This window comes from Syngnathus floridae, chromosome 21 (assembly GCF_059516105.1).
Source record: "Syngnathus floridae isolate MCC-2025c chromosome 21, RoL_Sflo_1.0, whole genome shotgun sequence".
Taxonomy (NCBI): Eukaryota; Metazoa; Chordata; class Actinopteri; order Syngnathiformes; family Syngnathidae; genus Syngnathus; species Syngnathus floridae.
Window position 1 is genome coordinate 6,973,928 of NC_142433.1, and position 20,270 is coordinate 6,994,197.

General features: G+C 43.7%; 1 protein-coding gene and 1 long non-coding RNA gene across 3 annotated transcripts; one reads left to right on the plus strand and one right to left on the minus strand.

Annotated features, from left to right (window-relative positions):
• Positions 1 to 587: 587 nt before the first annotated feature.
• On the minus strand, positions 588 to 3,573 carry LOC148380358 (sepiapterin reductase-like). Its single transcript, XM_088365042.1, has 3 exons — positions 1,897 to 3,573; positions 1,516 to 1,806; positions 588 to 1,104 (listed from the first exon to the last, which is right to left on the minus strand). The coding sequence occupies exons 1-3, from the start codon at positions 2,186 to 2,188 to the stop codon at positions 914 to 916; spliced, it is 774 nt and encodes a 257-aa protein (XP_088221168.1). The 5' UTR covers positions 2,189 to 3,573; the 3' UTR covers positions 588 to 913.
• LOC148380359 (uncharacterized) lies at positions 1,544 to 20,126 on the plus strand. Of its 2 annotated transcripts, none has more exons than XR_015854997.1 (3): positions 1,544 to 3,055; positions 17,241 to 17,318; positions 17,534 to 20,126. It is a non-coding gene; the product is annotated as an uncharacterized LOC148380359 (long non-coding RNA). The 2 variants fall into 2 exon arrangements; XR_015854996.1 differs by lacking the exon at positions 1,544 to 3,055 and adding an exon at positions 6,541 to 7,122.
• The last annotated feature ends 144 nt before the right edge of the window (positions 20,127 to 20,270 follow it).

Consider the following 20,270-nt stretch of genomic DNA (forward strand, 5'->3'; position numbering starts at 1 on the left):
GATGATTAGTTTACTTAATATTAGCATTTTACCTCAATAGCTCCCAGGTTATGTGACCTTTTGATCTCAAATTTTGAGGGATGACACTCCCACACGCTCTGGTTGAGATACACCTCTCATATTTTCATTCCAATGCCTCAAATATTTTTAATGAATTTATTAGCGTAAGTATTTATTCTTCTTTTCCTTCACTCTCTTTTACCGCAACGCCTGGAATAAGGGCACACTTGTTAAAGAGCGCCTGGCTTGACCACGAAAAAACGAGAGAGGGCTGGCTTGATTGCAGTCATTAGACCAATTACACCACTCTCGCAAGCCTAATTTGCCTTTACAAACCCCCAGATGAAATTCAGCTATGTCAACATTAACCATGCTGGTATTTACTATTCACTACTATTTCCTATTTGCGCAGACCTCGACGTACCCCATAACCAAGTCAGTTATACTGTAAATTACTGATTCTAATACTACTACTACTAGTACTACTACTGTGTATTATGGTAAAGAGGCATGACAGTTGAAACGTCTGAAAGAAATATAGTTACGGTCACAAAACTAAAGTTATTTTTATAACAGGTCAGACAAAGGCCATGGAATATATTTATTATATAACGTCTCAAAGAAATATTGATAGTTAAGGCAACAAAATTAAAGTTATTTTAAGGGTTCAGACTGAGGCCCTGGAATATATTTAGAATGCTTGCAGGCACTTTCTTTTCAAAATAACTTCTTAAAAAGCATGATCAATCTACGACAACAGATCTTCAGAAATACTTTGCCGTTGATTTGATACAAAATAAATGCGTCTTACATTATACATGTGAGCGTAACAATATGACACATTCAAGATACAAAAAGTCCGGTCCACACTCAGTGAACAACTGGATGTGTGCTCTGTAATGCGCTGCAGGTCCTACATGTCGTAGAAATCAATATGATCTCCTGATTTGTATTTGTCTTCCAGCAGCAGCTTCATCAGCTTAGCACATGAGGTCTCACATGCGAGCAGCTGACTTTCATCAAACATGTTGGCAAACGCCTTTCTTAAGCTCATTTCCCCCGTTCTGGTCCTGGCTACTAACTGCATGTCTGTGTCCAATGGACCTGGTTAAATACAAAAAAGAGCGAAGACAAAATATAATCAACAATAACATAGTAGCAGAATATTGGCATTTGAGATGGCATGCTTTGGGCATAGGTTTTATTTGCATCTTTATTTTTTCCATATAAAATGAAACAAACAAACGAAAAACATGAGTTCTCAGTCACAACATCGAGGAGAAAAAAAATGATTATCCTACAAGCCCGATATAAACAATACTCCTCCACTCCAAACTGTTCACGTGTAATAATTTTGATACTATTTATTGCAATTCAAATGAATCTTTGCTTGTGTTTGTTAACAAATACACACCTTCAAAAAAATCTCCGTTGTAATATTGAGGGAAAAAAATCAATTGAGTATTTCTCAACCCCCATCAGCCCCATAAACATAAATATAACCAAGCATCCCACCTGGAGCATAGTTGAGCACACGCAGGTCTGGGTCCTCTTCTGCCAGAACCTTGAACATCATATCCCGGGCCGCCTTGCCAGTACAGTACAGCACCCAAGAGGGGAACGGCTTCAGCGCGCACAGTGAGGAGATGTTGATCACGCAGCGGCACAAACCTGATTGCTTTGGAAAGGCTTGCAGCATGCGGGCAGTGAGACACAAAGCAGAGCTGACATTGAAAGATAGGTAGGAGTCCACCTCGGCCATATTGGTAAAGCTTTTGGAGAATCGGGACACGTCACCTAGAGCCGCTGAGCAGACAGAATGAGGCGATTAGCTACACTGAATATTTAAGATGGTGACAACATCATTAGAAAAACAACCCACAATACTGATCTTACCAGCGTTGTTAACGAGTATAACATGTTCTATGTCCGGCGAAAAAGACTCTTTCGCGGTCTGGACGACTCTCTCTGGCGCTTCCATCTGGGAGAGATCCAAAACCACGCATCGAACCTCCAATTCCGACTCGGCCAACTCTGTCTTGAGAGTCTGCAGCTCGTCACCAGATCTGGCTACCAGGACGAACACCGATCCGGGCTTCACCACCCGCGCCATCTCCTTTGCAAGCGCCCGGCCAAAACCTTTGGACGCCCCGGTGATGATGCACAATGCTCGGCCAAGATGATCCATTAGCGCAACGTGACGAAGACAAGGATGAAAGAGGTAGAACTAAACGATTTCTGGCAGCTGTCAGCTCGCTGCGCTTTTTGCGACTGTTCTTCTTGTGTTCAATAGGCGTGGCTAGCTGTCACTTGTTGCTCTATCGCCATCTCTCGGTTTCACGCTACTTTGACATGGCTCATTTTCTAACATCGCATGAAATAAACTTTTACATTTGTGGTCACGCCAAAATACACAAACACGCACGCACGCACACACACAAAGTACTAGTAGTGGTAAGTCAGGGGCAGGCACACAGTGGAGGACTGGTTAGCTACGGACATTTTTTAGGGCTCAAAAGTAGGACATGTCCGGGAAAAAGTGGACGTCTGGTCACCCTCGGCCAGAGGTCGCCAACCCGCGGCTCCAGAACCGCATGCAGCTCTTTAGCACACCCCTTGCGGCTCCCTGGAGCTCTTGCAAAAATACGTGAAAATGGAAAAACATGTTTTTGTTTTGTTTTGTTTTTTAAATATAGTTTTCAGATGGTAATCATGCGACAAACATTCTTATGCTGTAGAAAATGTATGTACTTGCAAATATATTAAAAATACCAAACTTCAGAATGGCGCAAAATTGCGTAATAGCAAGCGACACAGCACAGGCGAGTTGAAAACAAACAGGTGTGTGAGTGACGGGCCATGGATTCAAAAGGCAAAAAGAGAAAGATTGCTGATGAGACCAGAGGGTTTAAGAAAGAATGGACTCAACTATTTGCTTTCTTTGCCAATGCTGAAGGATTGCCTGAATGTTTGATTTGCAATGAGAAGTTGTCAAATATAACGGGAAGAGCAATTTGGCAGAGATGGAACCAAGTCACACATGTGCAAGTCTCAAGTAAGTCTCAAGTCTTAACATTCAAGTCATTTTTTTTCTTGGGCAAGTCAAGTCCTTAAATAGGTCAAGTCAAATCCAAGTCAAGTCCTTAAATAGGCCAAGTCAAGTCTAAGTCAAGTCAGTTATTGCAATTTTACCCGCAGCATCTGATCTTAGTAGTGAAAAGACAAGATATCAGTAATTTTAAGTAACCAACAATGTGTCTATTCTGTTTAAAAAATATGACAATAACTTGGATTTGCACTGTGATTACTGATATTCAGTAAAATACACCATGGAATTGCTGGATTCTGTCCACAATTTAGGGAGCGCATTATCTGCGCCTCACGGCAAAAGCCATTGCCAATCACCTGTCATCCAATTTACTCACTGCGTGCTCGTTTGATTTCTTCAGATTTAGGAAAATGCTAAGACACTGAAGCACAAATTAGACTTACAGAGGTTGGTTGAGTTCAATCACAATTCTTGTTCAGACATCTCTGTTTTCAGGAAAGTACAATACAGCGCTGGGCCCTTTAAGAGCGGAAAGTCTCCATTCAGAAAAGGCAACGTCCAAGGTTCTCTGGTTAGCTTATATCAGCTGCACATGCCAGTGTGGGCCGAGTTTGATGGGTGATGAGTCTTTGGGGTGGGGCAAGTTCGCCATGGGAGTGGGTGCTGGTTTTGGGCGATTCGGTGTGTGTGGGGGCTGTTGTCTTCCATCCCGTCTTTCGGCATTGGCGATCATCTTTGGCCGAGTCCTTGGCTGGCTCCCTCTGGCACCTGCTGGTTTTATCTCCACGTGACCTTCCTGTGAACATTCTTCTCCAATCTTGGACATACACTGTCGTACCTCATTCTTTCAATTTTGTCATTTTGTACGAAATTATGTTAGCTTTTGGCTGTGACATCATTAATCTATTGCTGTTCTTTTGATACTTCATGTCTTTGCTTATTCTTAGTTTAATCATGCTTCCAACCGTATCTTTTCTTTGTTAGGCAAAATATTTCCCTCTGTGCAGAGAGCGTTCAGTAGTAATCAAAAACTGGCATCTAGCATTAGTCAAAACATAAGATACAATCAAGTACTGAACGGTCAAGACGACTCTGGCCGTGTCCATGATTTAGAGAAAAAAACATCAGGCATGCATTACACAGTTCCTTAAGGGTCATTAAGCTATTTAGGCAATATATCAAAAGTCATTTGTTATTTCAAAGTGCTCAGAAATATATATCAGATCATAAAGTTATAAAAACCTTTCTCATCACCACTTATCAAAAATGTCTAGTTATGTCTTCTTTATTGATTTGGTGTGTAGGTATAATTATATGCTTAAAATGTTTCTTTTATTTATTTAATATGTGAATATACTTGTCTGCTTATGTACTTTATTCAATGAGGTTTGAGCATATCTGTTTTTGTAGCTAGGCAGGACTTTTTGTATTTTGACCCCATTTCCTTCACTAATCAAACAAAAAAGAAATTACCTCATACAATGATTGACAACTCAATCTAAACAAATGAACGTCTGCCGACTGTCTGACACATTTGAGTTGCAAATATGAAAAAATAATCTGAAAAAACTCTGAAAGCAGAAACACATTAAAGAGCATTACAAACATTTTATGTTTCATCTGTAACATCGGGAGACACCAGAGCTCTATAAACTTCAAACGGACAAAGTCGTCTGGCTGTCTGAAATGTTTCTGTTGCATATCTTGCCCTGTGCTGTCCGTCTTTTGCCGTGACAAAGGTAATTACGATAGTCGAAGGTACCGCTCCCGCTGACATGTTTGCGCATGTCTGATATAAAGGGGCGTGATTCTCTAATAAACACGTTCGGTAGGTAGAGAGAGCACGACTGATTGATTGACAGAGTAGTGATCCAATCATGGCAACGCCATTCTCAACCTGCGCTCCTATAGTGTTATCAATATTATTTTTTGAAATGTAACATTAATTTTATATTCAAACAGAAAACAAAGTAAATAACACTGAAGTCATTCAGGTCATCGTGTCTCAAGTCAAGTCAAGTCCCGAGTCTTTAACTTCCAAGTCCAAGTCGAGTCTCAAGTTTTTTCTTTCTTTGTCACGTCAAGTCACAAGTCATCAAAACAGCGACTCGAGTCGACTCGAATCCAAGTCACAGTGACTCGAGTCCCCATGTCTGCAAATGTCCATCGTGACAGAGGCTGCTGCCATCGATCCCGAAGTGTTACGCGACATGTATCGTAACCTGAACCAAAAGCAAGCGTCCGTCTCCTACAAGGTCAGAGATTGGTACATAAAACGTGTGTCGCTCAAAGCCAATTGAGCAGTTCTTCTACCACATCAACGGTGACGCCGGGACCGGCAAATCGCATCTGATCAAATGTATCCACGCAGAGGCTACCAAAATACCGCAGAGGCTACCACGACTGGCTGAGGAGGCCGACATTTCCAAGCAAACGGTTATTCTCGCAGCTTTCACTGGCACGGCGGCATTCAACATTTCTGGGACAACTTTGGATTGTCTACTCAAACTGCCGAGAAGTCTCAAACCCCCGTACCACGCACGGCCTGGGCAATAAACTGGACAAAGTCAGAGCCGATCGCCGAAATACTCATCATCGATGAGATTTCCATGCTGTCAAAAGACCTCTTTGCCTACGTGAATGCCAGGTTGAAACATATCAAAGGAATCAATTTACCTTTTGGTGGCATGTCTGTTCTTGCTGTTGGAGATTTCTTTCAGCTCCCTCCTGAGAGAGAGTCCAAACCTCGGTGCGTGTACGATCCCACGCGGCCGGACCACTGGCGTGACAACTTCAAAACGATCACACTCAGCGACATCATGAGGCAGAAAGATGATGTCGCTCGCCTTTGCTGAACTACTGAACCGACTCGGCGTCCAAAAAAAGTCTGATGAACTGGACAGAGCTCTCCTTGCGACGAGGTACACTTCCCGAGAACTGTGTCCAAAGCATATTCTGCATGTTTTTGCCACCAATGAACCGGTGGGTGGCCATAACTCCGCGATGCAGAACCTGCTTCGTAAGGACATTGTGCAAATTGACGCAGATGACTACAAAAAAGACAAAGGAACTGGCAGAATGGCAAGGCAAGGCAAGCTTCCCTTGTGCAAGGCGCTAACAATGAGCTCCCGGACTCAATCAAAGTGGCCTTCGGTGCTCGTGTTATGATCACTCACAATATTGATGTTCAAGCAGGTCTGTGCAATGGGATGTTTGCAAAAGTCTTCAAATTGGTGAACTATCCAAATGAAGCGTGTGTCCAGAAACTTGGGTTTATTAAATAAACCAGAATTGACCTTATTTCAACAAGAAATCAAACCAGAAGTGACCTAAATAGAACATTTGCTCTAACTTTTACAATTTTTGCCCGATTAAACCCGTTTCAACTTTCGAACTCCAAACGGAACCTCTTGAACCTGTAGTTTTCGTTTTGTTCCAAATTAAAAAAAAATGTTGGTACAATATTTTTCAAATTCCCGTTCATGGTCTTCGCCTTCACATTTCTGAGTTATTTTTCTAGTTTATACGATTTGGCCCTTGCAAAAGTTCAAAAGCATTAAAAACTAAACGCAACTGAAAATATTTCTTTTTTTAAATTCTATTGACATAATTCCATTTTACACTTTAATCGTCAAAATGAATTTTTATTTTGAATTTATAACATATTGAATATCCAATATCATGTTTGACAGTGTTTATAACGTTTGTAACATCTACCAAAAAAGCAATCACATCAAGTGCATCCATCCTGGCTCTGAAAACGGGTTTTCGTGGGTTTAAAAAGAGAAGTTGAAACCATTTTGTCCAAATAGAACGCGGCGGCCACGAGCCACGACCAGACGTTAGTTAGCCTCCTAGCAGGTTAGCATAGCTGCTCTTTCATGTTCGATGTGCGTAATATCCGGTGATGTATCAAAGGCGATCCCTGTGTTGTGGCTAATGAGGAGGCCTTTTTTTTTTTTAACGCCGATCATAACGGATAGACATCATTTCGGAAGTCAGAAACTCATCGAACAGACGCACAAAAATTCACCAACGCCGATTTAAAGATGATGTAAAACCGTCAAAAACAGGTAGGGAAAAGTTTTAGACCCACATAACTTCAATGAAGAAACGTTTTCGCATTATTAACTTTTCTGAAACTTATTGGAACGTGCACAAACTTGAAGACACAATTAAAATTCGGGACGGAAAAACTCAACTGAAAACTAAAATGTTTAATTTAGTTTTCATTCTCAGATGTTTAATGAGGAATTGCAGCCCCATCTGAATGAAGATTAAAGTATGAACAACTAAAGCAAATTCTGGATTTTGAGGACAATCATGCACGAGAACATGAAAAATGGAATAGCTTGCTTCGAAGATTCGAATGGAATTCACTCAAATGTACAAGATTCGGACTTCTTTTCTTTCTTTCTTTTATTTTTCAGAGTTTGTCCAATCCACATAGGTGAAAAACCTTTAAACATAACCAGAAATAGGTGGTCAAATATAACCCAAAATCAAATACTTAATTTTTTTATTTATCAGGAACCAACTTCAATATAAGTAGAAAATACTCACATTCAAAGTACCCAAAATAAACGAAATACATACATTGTATTTACAAATAAATTTTTTAAAGCACTTTCCCCAAACAAAAGCAGTTTTAACCCCTGTAAATACACGCACACAAATCGATTACTTCTAGCTCAAATAACTTTTAAACGCACCACGTTATTAACTGCATTTTCACCCGAATAATATTGAAATTACAATATTCTATCTTAAAGTTTTCACATGATTAATCACAAACACATTTTAACTTATTCATCACATTATTGGTCCATTTTTCTGCAAAACATTTCAAGATGGCGGCGCGTGCACACGCAGCGGCCACTCTCTGTCCCGTCAGTACGGTGATTTGTTCGTCTAATGAGTGTTCGTCCGACAGTCTTGTGTGATCGTCTCGTCCGTGCTACAAGTACAGCAGGCAGGTTCTGCTTGACATCGGCAGAAGTGGGTTTTGCGGCGTTCTGGACTTTGAAGCGTCAACATTAAAGGCGCTCGGACTGCTACGTCCTGAAACATCGCCGACCTCACCCGCTATTCCTCCCCCGGTTGGGAGCCGTCGGAAACGGTGTGCGAGGAGGCAGAAGAGGGGCAAGCGCGGAGTCAATGGTGCCACGGTAGAATGTAGACAGGACTGCCTGAGGAGCACATGCACGCCTGAGCTTCCGCAGGAAGTACAGGCGGCGCTGAGCTTTCTTTGCCAGTGACGAGGTGTTTGCGGACCAGGAGAGGTCCTCACTGATGTGCACCCCCAGGAACTTGGTGCAGCTCACCCTCTCCACCACAGCACCGTCGATGATCAGCGGCAGGTGTGTTGTGTGACCCTTCCGGAAGTCAACAATGATTTCCTTGGTCTTGTCTACGTTCAGCAGGAGCTTGTTGTCCCTGCACCACGTGGTCAGAAGGTCAACTTCCGACCTGTACCGAGTCTCGTCGCCCTTCGTGATGAGACCCACCAGAGTCGTGTCGTCAGCAAACTTCACTATGCGGTTGTCGCTGTAGGTCGCAGTGCAGTCATGCGTCAGCAGGGTGAAGAGCAATGGACTGAGCACGCAGCCCTGGGGGGCCCCCGTGCTCAGCGTGATGCTGGTGGAGATTTTGTCGCCAACACGCACCACCTGAGGCCTCTGACAGAGGAAGTCCAGTACCCAGTTGCAGAGGGAGGTACTGAGGCCCAGCTCGTCGAGTTTGCAGATGAGTCGCTGCGGCACAATGGTGTTGAAGGCAGAGCTGAAGTCCACAAACAGCAACCTCACATATGAGTCCTTTCTCTCCAGGTGGGTGAGGGCCGAGTGGAGGGCAGAGCAGATGGCATCCTCAGAGGACCGCTTGGCACGGTACGCAAACTGGAAAGGGTCAATGGTGGGGGGGAGAACGGACTTGATGTGCTCCATGACCAGCCGCTCAAAGCACTTCATGATGATGGGCGTCAGTGCCACAGGGCGGTAGTCATTGAAGCAGGACGGTGCAGGTTTCTTCGGCACAGGAACGATGGTGGCAGCCTTGAAACACAAGGGGACGATGGCCTGCTGCAGGGAAACGTTAAAGATGTCCGTGAAGACACCCAACAGCTCCCCAGCGCAGTCCTTCAGCGCTCGACCCGGGATGTTGTCAGGGCCCGCCGCCTTACGGGTGTCAATAGCGGCAAGCGCCCTCCTCACACCGTCGGCAGAGAGGCGCAGGGGCTGCTCGTGTGGGGGGGGAGTGGTCTTCAGCGGGCAAGTGCTGTTCTGGGCGTCGAAGCGAGCAAAGAAGCGGTTCAGATCGTTCAGCAGACGGACGTCGCCCTCACAGCTCCTCGGCGCGGGCTTGTAGTCCGTGATTGTTAGAAAAATTGTGTATATATGTTATCATGCGTTCTCTAACAAGATGCTGCTGACAGCTCAGCGTCCACCAGAACAGATCGTGAAAACAACACGTCAAACGATGCGTCATGAACCTTCTGATCTTCCTTAAAGAACGTCACTTTCTCTTTTTATCTCTCGGAATATCGCTTAAACTGTTTTGCTGATATAGCCATATCTGCACGCAACACTTTGTGCGTTACTTTTTGTTTCTTTTCTTACGAGACGAAGCCACAATCTCTTCCCCCCCTTAAGGGCTAATCGTCTCACACTGTGCGTAGGGCATTTCCAAATAAAAAGAGCGAGGAGTGTAAAACAGATTTTTAGTGTAGTCGGACTGCTGTAAGTCTGGATGCACTCCTCGCGAGAAAAGACTCAACATTCTGCCTCACTGGTTTTGTCTGCTCATCCTTTTTACTGATTTTGAACCTGACAGTGATGGTCTGAATGCCCCGCCAAAGGCTACGTGCGTCCTTGCTGTCCTTGAAGTGGGTGGAGACCTTGCACGAGAACGCCTTCTTCGCTTCTTTGATGCCTCGGGACAGGTCGGCCCTCGCTGTCCTCAAGCCAGCCTCATCCCCTGCTCTGAAAGCCTTGTCCCTGGCCCTCAACAGTCTGAGGACAGCCCCCGTCAGCCACGGCTTCCAGTTCGCGCGAGTGACGACGGATTTCGAGCAAGTCACATCATCGATGCACTTCGTGATGTAAGAGGTAACAGAGTCAGTATACTCCTCTATGTCCGTCCAATCGTTGTAGGTGGCTGCCTGCTTAAACAAGTCCCAGTCAGTGGTGTCGAAGCAGTCACGAAGTGTATCGGAGGCACCCTCAGGCCACACCTGAACCCGCCTCCGAACCGGCCTGGATGCCTTTACCAATTGTCTGTACGCGGGCAAAAGCAAAACGGTGAGATGGTCAGAAAGCCCCAGATGGGGGAGGGGGGTGGCTTTGAAAGCTCCCTTTTGCGCCGAGTAGACTAGGTCCAGGAAGCTGTCTCCACGTGTCGGAAAAGTAACATGCTGGTGAAGCCTCGGGAAAACAGACTTCAGGTTGGCATGATTGAAGTCTCCAGCGAAGATGGTGAAACCGTCAGGGTGCGCTGTTTGCTGTTCAATGACAGCCTGGTACAGTTCACCAAGCGCCGCGATCCTGTAGCCTTCGATGTTGGAAGGCGGGATGTATACCGCGACTAGCAGAATCGCGGTAAATTCCCTCGGCAGATAAAAAGGACGGCACTTAATGATCACAAACTCCACAAGCGGCGAGCAGTGCTTACATACCACCACAGAGTCCCGGCACCATTCTTCTCGGATGTAGATGCATATTCCACCTCCTCGCGACTTTCCCCCTCGTAAGATTGGCACGGTCCGCCCGATAGCACGCTAGCCACTCCAGGTGCACGGCAGAGTCCGGAATGTTGTCACTCAACCAGGTCTCGGTGAACACGAGCACACAGCAGTTCCGCACCATCCGGTTCGTAGACCTCAGCAGGCGAACGTAATCCATTTTGTTGTCCAGCGATCGAACATTCGCCAGAAGAATGGAGGGCACCGCCGGGCGCGCTGGGTTGGCCGCCAGCCTGGCCCGGATGCCTCCGCGCTTGCCCCTCTTCTGCCTCCTCGCACACCGTTTCCGACGGCTCCCAACCGGGGGAGGAATAGCGGGTGAGGTCGGCGACGTTTCAGGACGTAGCAGTCCGAGCGCCTTTAATGTCGACGCTATATAATATAATAATAATAATAATAATACATCTCAAACCAGCAATATAATGTGAAACTGCAGTCGATATATTGAATAACAACATTTAGGCATATATATGCATACATGTTATTTAAAACCTACTCTAAGTAAATCATAAATCTACATTCTGGCTTACATAGTTTACGCCAAGAGACGGAACATATTCACTGACTGATCCGTTGATGCACAGGTAGGCATATCACTCATTGTCTCGCAAACGGGAAAGCCAGGATTCGTTCCCTCACTGATCCGTTCTCGCGGTAAACTGGTAATGCAAATCACTCAGTGATTGATTCACTCAGTGATTGATTCACTCAGTGATTGATTCACTCAGTGATTGATTCACTCAGTGATTGATTCACTAAGTGAGTGATTCACTCAGTGAGTTATTCACTCAGTGAGTGATTCATTTGGTGAGTGATACACTCAGTGAGTGATACACTCAGTGAGTAATTCGTTCAATCTCAGATTCGTTCGTTGGTGAACGAATCTGAGATTGAACGAATCTCAATTGACGATTCGTTCGTGAACGGGAAGTTACGTCACTGACTCGTAAAGTCCCTCCTCCATGTAACGCTCGCTGGCGCTGCTGATTGGCTGATTTTCTTCTGCGTTATGTTTTGCGGCGGGGTAGCACCAGCTTCAATGGGCATTACTGACATCTACTGGTTGAAGTTATATATGAAAGGAAAAAAAAGAACGAATCACTTTAGGAAGTGATTCGTTCACTCTCGTTCACTGAAAAGATTTGTTCTCTTTGAACGAATTGTTCACTCACTAGCCAACACAACAGTGGGAGCGGTACCGCGAGTCAGCACCTTCGGCTATCGCAATTACTTTGATGACGGCTAAAGATGGACAGCACAGTGCGAGATATGCAACAAAAACATTTCGGACAGCCAGACGACAACTTCAAACTTATCTAAATAGGTGTGTGTGTATATAGCTTTAATGCAATGAATATGATGATGAAACTGAATTAAGTAAATATGATTTAATATGGAGCAAGTTAATAAATAAAAACTACAGTTAACTTGACTTGGACTTGACCTATTTAAGGACTTGACTTGGACTTGACTTGACCTATTTAAGGACTTGACTTGACTTGCCCAAGAAAAAAAATGACTTGGGACTTACTTGAGACTTGAAGGTTAAGACTTGAGACTTACTTGGGACTTGGACATGTGTGACATCTCTGGTAAGCAACACTATACTCAAACTTAATAGACTTTTGAAAAAGCCTTCGACTCTGAACATCACGAAAGCCTGTGGATCATCATGAAGTATGGAAATCCGAAGAAGATTGTGAGAATAGCTAGACTATTTTACGCAGACTTCCAGTGTGCCATAGAAGACCAAGGGGAAGTGTGTAAAGGGTTCTACGAACCGAATTCGGTTGAAGTTGGGGAAATTGTGTACAATGTAAATAAAAACAAAATACATGATTTGATTTGACTATTAATTCATGCTTGCAGTGGAGCCAAAGAAGGCCTCATTGAAAAAACAGCAGAAATTGACAATAACAACAAGAAATGTAAATATTAAAAAAAAAAGCAAAACATGTTTTTCAAGGCAGCAGGGCATGGAAACAGTTTTGGGCATGGAAAAAGTGTCAGTTCTGGTGGCCATGCTGTTTTGCTTGTTTAAAATAATGTCTATATAATGTCATTATACAGCCTGACTCCAGTATACAAGGTGGAGTTTCTAAGCCTGTTGATCTTGGTCCTGGGTTCAGGTTCAGTCAGCTTTTGTTGGTTCCTCAAACTCCTGGCAGTGCAGCTGCCTCGTGTCGGAGGTAACAGGTCATGCAGAGGGTGTTGCTGATCATGCATGTCTCTGACCAGCTTCGCTGCAGCCTCCTCCCTCCTGGTCTGAAGTGATGGTAGGGGTTGTGAGAATTTGCCTGCTCTCCTTCTGATGATTTTGTAGGCACGTGTCTGGACTCGCTCGAGCTCTGCTTGTTGTCTTTTAGAGCAGCTTTGCAAGCCAGTCCGTATTCTCGAACAAGGTGGCATGGGGAGATCCGTGGTCTGTCAGAAAGGTGTGCACATCAGCTCCTAACTCCAACAGCTTGTTGAATATCTTCCCTCGAGAGAGCCAGTGCACTTCTGTATGCAGGAGGAGTTGCGTGTGTTCAGCTCCCATGTTTTCAGAGGCGGCGGAACAAAGGTGCATTATGTGGCCTTGACTTGATGAAGTTGATCACTTTGATGCTGTCGTTCAAAACCTCATGCAACACGGGGCTCATTTTCTTGGACACTAATGCTTCCCTGTGAATCACACAGCTAGTCCACTTAATGTCGGGATTTTCCTTTTTAATCCGCGCAATGAGCCCTTTCGCACTGCCCGTCATTGATGCAGCTGCATCTGTACAGACGCTGCTGCAGGATTTCCAGCTGATACCATTTTCAGAAAAAAATTGTGTTAACGACATTAAAAACATCCTCTCCGGTTGTTCTCCCCTCCAGACTTTTGCAGAAAAGTATGTGTTCACAAATGTCGTCAGTCTCAATGTACATATCTCACAAAAGCAACAAGCTGTGCATTTCCACTGACATCTGTGGATTCATCCAGCTGTCATGAAAAAGAGTCGCCAAGTTTTCCCACAACTTGTTCGACAATGTCTGCACCCATTTTGTCTATTCTGCGGCAAACGGTGTCATTAGACAAAGGCACAATTTTGAATGTATCTGCAGACTTTTTTGTCTAGCATAGTTTCGGCCAATAACACAGTGGCGGGGAGCAACAGCTCTTCATTTATTGTGAATGGTTTTTGGGCTTTAGCTACGAGCAAAGACACCGCATAAGAAGCCTCCAGGGCTTTGGCTGATGTAGTGGAGTCTTTTCGCATTGTGTCTTGGGATGACTTGAAGTCAGAAAGTTTCCTCCTGAAGAACTCCGGTGGCTTGCCAACATGGCATCCGTGTTTTGTGGTGAGATGCCGCTGGAGATGTGCCGGCTTCATGCGAGCATTGGCTAATTTCTCCCCGCAAAAAAGCTCAGCGCTTTGGGTCGGTTATAACTTGTGGACGTAAATCCCATCAAACAATCGTCTTCCATGTACTGTCGGTACTTTGTCGGCTCTAGTTTTGCCTTCTTTTTTACTTGTTTCTCCGGGTTTTCAACAGCAGCATCGCTGCTACACTTTAGCTACATCTCCTTGTTACAGTGCGTCGTCAAGGCAACCTATGGCTCACACTAAGAATAAAATACATTTTAATTCCAACATAAGGAGCTCTCTCCTCCTCACGGCTGAAACTGATGTTTTCAGGGAGGACGCGAGGAGTCAACGGTGGTTCATAACGACAAGATGAGCGCTCAAACAGGAAAACGAGCGGGAAGTCTGTCCGCCGCCCATCTATCTCCTGCACATAGCATGAGATTTGAGACATCATGTGCCATTGACATTTTTTTCATGCGAAAACGATTCAATATGAGTTACAGTGTAATTGATGGCGCACTGCGTTGCCGGCCTGTGAGGCTCCAAGGCTGAGCAACTCCTGCTGTGCTGCAGGGATGCTGGTTTTGTCTGCAATTCTCTTTTGCAGATCGGCCACTGTCTCGTCATCTGTGACGCCGTACCTCAAGATCATGGCGGTGGTCATGTTTAAAACCTGAACCATCTGTGAAGAATAGACCATAAATGAAATTGAAAAGAGTTGAGAGAACCACTATGCCAGTGCCTCTTGAATTTCTTACGAGTCACAAAACAGTCAATATTATTCTAAGCCACATTGAACTTTGACACTAACAATGACAACTGAAAAAAATGTCAGAAAAAATGAACTGTTGAACCGATATAAGGTATATTCAATGAGGTCAACAGGCAAGGCCGATTTAGCATAATGCTAACGTTAGCACAAGTCAGTTGGGCAGTGGCAGCAGGAGGACTTAAAGTTCACAGAACAGTTTATCAGACCATCTGTGTCACTCCAAATGATTAAATTAATCGAAATCTTCGTCCTCTGTGTCACGTGTGTTCGCGTCGTGCCGGAAGTGACGTCATGCAGCCTGATAACTGGCCCCAAAACAGACCTACTGAGGATGTAGCCTGTGAATTCAGTCACAGCTAGTGTCCCCTTTTTTGCAAGATTAGTTCTCTTGCTAGCAATGAGGCTTCAACACCCACTGCTAACCAAAAATTCAAACACACTACTATCAAGCAAGGTTAGCGGATGTAGCTGTCTGTCAGACCAGAGTGGGAATTTAACTCACACCCTCTGATTTACAATTCTAGCACTCATTACTAAGCTACGCAGCCTTGCTTGGAAAAACTGTGTTAACATTTTAGAAGATTGTTAGGTTACGGATTTTAGTTATTGATCTGACTCAAAATTGCGATCAACACTTAACACATGAGTTGCTATGTCCCAATCCACACACTGGCGCACCTACCAATTTTGCGAGTTCGTTCTGTCAAAAGAGAAGACCAGTAGATCAATCAGACCAAATTTACCAATTTTTTTATTCCTGACAAAGCGCACTAATACAGGCCTGGGTCCCGGGTCCCTCACACTAAAACTCATGCGTTTTTGTGACCACCAAAAGACGACACATTCTTCTGGGTTGCCCAGTTTTGAAGAAACACAATATGAATATTAAAGCATGCAAAACATTGTGAGATGATTGGTCGATGGCCATCTCCTCCCCGTCTAGGCGTTGTTGCTGAGGTCAGGCGGTTGGGTTTTCCCCGTGAAGCCCGACCACCTAGACGTGATGTTGTTCTCGTTTCTCACCGACTTTGAGGTGTTCTCGTCCGGTCCTCCCTGTCTGGGCCTATTCCACAACACTTCGAAGAAAACAAGTTCATGCAGTTTGCATGCACATTCTTTGCCACCCACCAATCCACACGAGCACTCCAATACTAGACATTAATATGATTATAAGTTTAACACAACCTTAAAAAATATGTTTGCAAACTGCCGAAAGCACATTTCCCCTTAAAATGAACCAAAATATTTTGGTTCCCGTCTTTGCCTGTTCTGTTAAGTTAGTCAGTTTGCCGATTCTGTTAGTTTGTTCTCCTCATCCTCTCTTCCAACTACCTTTTACTATCAATTAACCTCGGTCATTTGGTCGCCCTGCTCCATTCCGATTCGTGACAGACAGCCCTCAATGTCAATTTTCCTCGTTTTCATTGTAGTCACCATGGCAGAAATGAGTGGAGAGGGGTGCTGCTGTCACCTTTTGGTAATAGGAGGTTTTACAGTATCACGTTTCATGATTTTTTTTTTTTTATACAGTTGGACAGTGCAGGCGGGCCATAAACAATATATTATTAGACCGAAGCTGTGGGCCGTATAAAATCTGACCGGGTGCTGGATTTGGCCCCGTAGGCCGGACTTTGGATATGTCTGCACTAAGGGGCTGTAGACCTATGCTATAGAATTCACGTTAATGCCTATTCCTGTGTGTATGAATGACTGTAGGAATAACTTTGTTTTATTTTTGTAAAGAGACAACAAAACGTCACATTTTGTAATTAGTACATTGAATGTGAATAGACACAGGAAGGGAGGGGCGAGTACACAAACGCAGACAGAAACCATGACAACCTACATATAACAAAACATCCAGGCACGAGTCATGACGGTTTGGAATTCGTCAGGAACTGTTAGGACTTAGTTGAGGGCTGCAATGAAAGACTAAGGAACGCAATTGCAGTATAGAAGATTACATTTGACTATACATTACACTCACGTTTTTGTCAAATAGATGTTTTAGCAACTTCTTCTGCTCTGAAGTGGATGTAGGCGTACATCAGTACCTGAGATGTGTATAGAAGTCTCTAAGCTTCCTCTCGTAGAACTGCACCGGTTGTACCACCGGACGCTAGCTTTCCTGACCATCCCCTGAACAACGCTCCTCTGGGTCCCAGACGGAAAGTTTTATTTCATGAAGACACAAAAAAGTTCTCAGAGGGGAAAAGATGCAGGAAGAATCCAAACCTTTGGGTTTCTCTCCCAGCTTGCGCAACATTTCCATGGCCTTTCCTTCACGAATAGAAAAGAAGGTCAAGTTAACAATGAGAAATACAAACTCTGTATCGTTGTTGGCAGGACTTAAGGGAGAGAAGACCCCAATGGATCTCTAGTCTACCACCTTAACCACTTGGCCACAATGTGCAAATGCATGTGGTGAGTATCTCATAATGCACCATGAGATTGTAATTAAATTTTGGATAAATAACAACAGGACTCGATCCTGATAGACAAAGCTCCAGTGCATTTCAGGGCCACCGCCTTAACCTCTCGGCCACAACAACACACACTGTGATACACACTGTTCACATGCATGTGGTAAGTATCTCATAATACACCGAGATTCAAAAATTTTGGATCATTGTCTGCAGGACTGAGCCTGCGAAGGGAGGCCCCAATGGATTTCAAGTCCACCGCTTCAACCACTCAGCCACACCAACACACACTGGGGAGGACCTCACATTGTCAAAATACATATTGTGAGGATCTAGCAAGATTCTAATTCAAAATTCTGATCGCTGTCAGCAGGATTCGAACCTGCGAAGGGAGACCCGAATCGTTTTCAAGTGCATCGCCTTAACCACTCGGCCACAACAACATACGCTCGGGAGGACCTCACATTGTCAAAATACATATTTGGAGGATCTAGCAAGATTCTAACTCAAAATTGAAATTGTTGTCAGCAGGATTCAAACCTGCAAGTGGAGACCCAAACGAGTGTCACGTTCATCACCTTTACCACTCAGCCACGTCAACACACACTGTGGAGGATCTCACATTGTCAAAATGCATATTGCGAGGATCTTGCAAGATTCAAAATCATAATCGTTGTGAGCAGGAGTCGAACCTGCGAGGGGAGACTCCAACGGATTTTAAGCGCATCGCCTTAATGACTCGGCCACAGCAACACACGCTAGGGAGGATCTCACATTGTCAAAATGCATATTGCGAGGACCTAGCAAGATTCAAAATCTGAATCATCAGCAGGATGCGAGGGGAGACCACAATAGATTTTTAGTCCGTCGCCTTAAGTACTCAGCCACAACAACATATGCTATTACACACCGTCCAATTGCATATGGTGAGTAGCTCATAAAACACCACGAGATTTAAAAAAAATTCAATCGTTGTCAGCAGGACCCAAACCTGCTAGGTGAGGCCCCAACAGACTTTAAGACCATCGCCTTAACCACTCGACCATGACAAGTTATGCACTGTTCACATGCATGTGGTGAGTATCTCTTAATACACAAGATTCTAACAAAAATTTGGACTGCTGTCAGCAGGATTCGAGCCTGCTAATTCAACCCATTCCAACGTTCAACTCTTCATCTTTTCATCTTTTCATCTTTTTTCTACCTATTCCACAACATTCAGCACATTCAAATCACATTCAGAAACGCACACACTCACATACATTTCTCAAGTAATTCAACTCGTTCCAACATCATTCGGCAGCATTCTCTAAGACGTTAGTTAAAGTGTTCGCTTGCACACGCAATTTCTCCAGAAATTGCATTTTCTATTTTGAAAAATAAAATAAAGTTTTTGTGTTTGAGCACTAAATATGTTGTCTTTGTAGTGTATTGTAGTGTAGTGTAAAACATCCTTAAAACATTTTAATCAACCTGTTGATTGACCATACTGAATAAAACATCATAAAAACATTTGAATCAACCTGTTGATGAACCATACTAATTAAAACATAAGAATTTTTTAAATCAAACTGTCGATTAGCTGTACTGATTAAAACATCATACAAACATTTGAATCAACCTGTTGGTTAACTGCACTGATTAAAAGATCATAAAAACATTTGGATCAACCAGTTTATTTGACTAATTCTTAACACACCACCATACAGTCCTATGGCAGTGGGCATCGCTTTGTTAATCATGTGATAATATTGCTTTACGGCAATACTACGGCTAGTATTGCTTTAGCAAATTTATCCTCCGTTGCCGGAATATTTTGGGGCAGTTCATAATATGAATGGTGGTGATCCCTGATTGGTGCCCCTCATACCCGTCTGACCTATCAGTGCAGGGGGGAGTGGCTTCATCAGTGATTGGCTTCAGATGTGCCACCAGGTGCACCGATTGAACTTGCTATTTAAAAAGGACTCCGTGCCTGCAGACTCGCTGTTTGTTGCATGAACTCTGCGGCTAGTCAGTCTGTCTTCATGTCATATTCAGTACAAAAGTATCCACAGAAGGTGAATAAAAAAGAATATATAAACGATAACACAGAAACCAAATAAAAAGAGCCCTAAGGCTCAAAGTTAAGAAAGCTGACTGAAAGGGTTACGGCTGAAGCTAAATAGCTTGTAAATGCCCTAACCTATTTGTCTTTAAGTCTTACATGTAGGCATATGCAATACACATGCATACATTTAACTACACAAATGTATATATTTACAACACCTAGTGTTCATACATATACAGGACTGTCTCAGAAAATTAGAATATTGTGATAGTTCTTTATTTTCTGTAATCCATTACAAATCAACTGAAATCTTGCAAGCCTTTTATTATTTTAATATTGCTGATTATGGCAAATAGCTTAAGAAAATTCAAATATCATCTCTCAAAATATTAGAATATCATGAATAAGTATACTAATAAGGTGCTCAACTAATCACTTGAATCGTCTAATTAACTCGAAACACCTGCAAGGGCTTTCTGAGCCTTGAAAAACACTCAGCTTGGTTCAGTAACCTAAATCACAAATATGAGGAAACCTGCTGATCTGACTGCTGTCCAGAGGACCATCATTGACACTCTACATCAGGTGGATAGGACACAAAAAGAAATTTCTCAAAGAGCAAGCTGTGCAGTTTCAAAGCACATCCACAAAAAGCCTGTTGGAAGGGAGATATGTGGCAGGTAACGCTGCACAACCAAGAGAGATGACCCCAGCCTTAACCGCATTGTGAAGAAAAGTCGTTTCCAGAATTGGAGGGAGCTTCAAAGACAGTGGAATAAAGCTGGAGTCCAGGTATCAAAAGCCACTGTTCACAGATGTGTCTGGAAAATGGGCTACAATAGCCGTATTCGCATGGTCAAGCCATTTCTGAACTCAAGAGAACGGAAGAAGCGTCTGACTTGG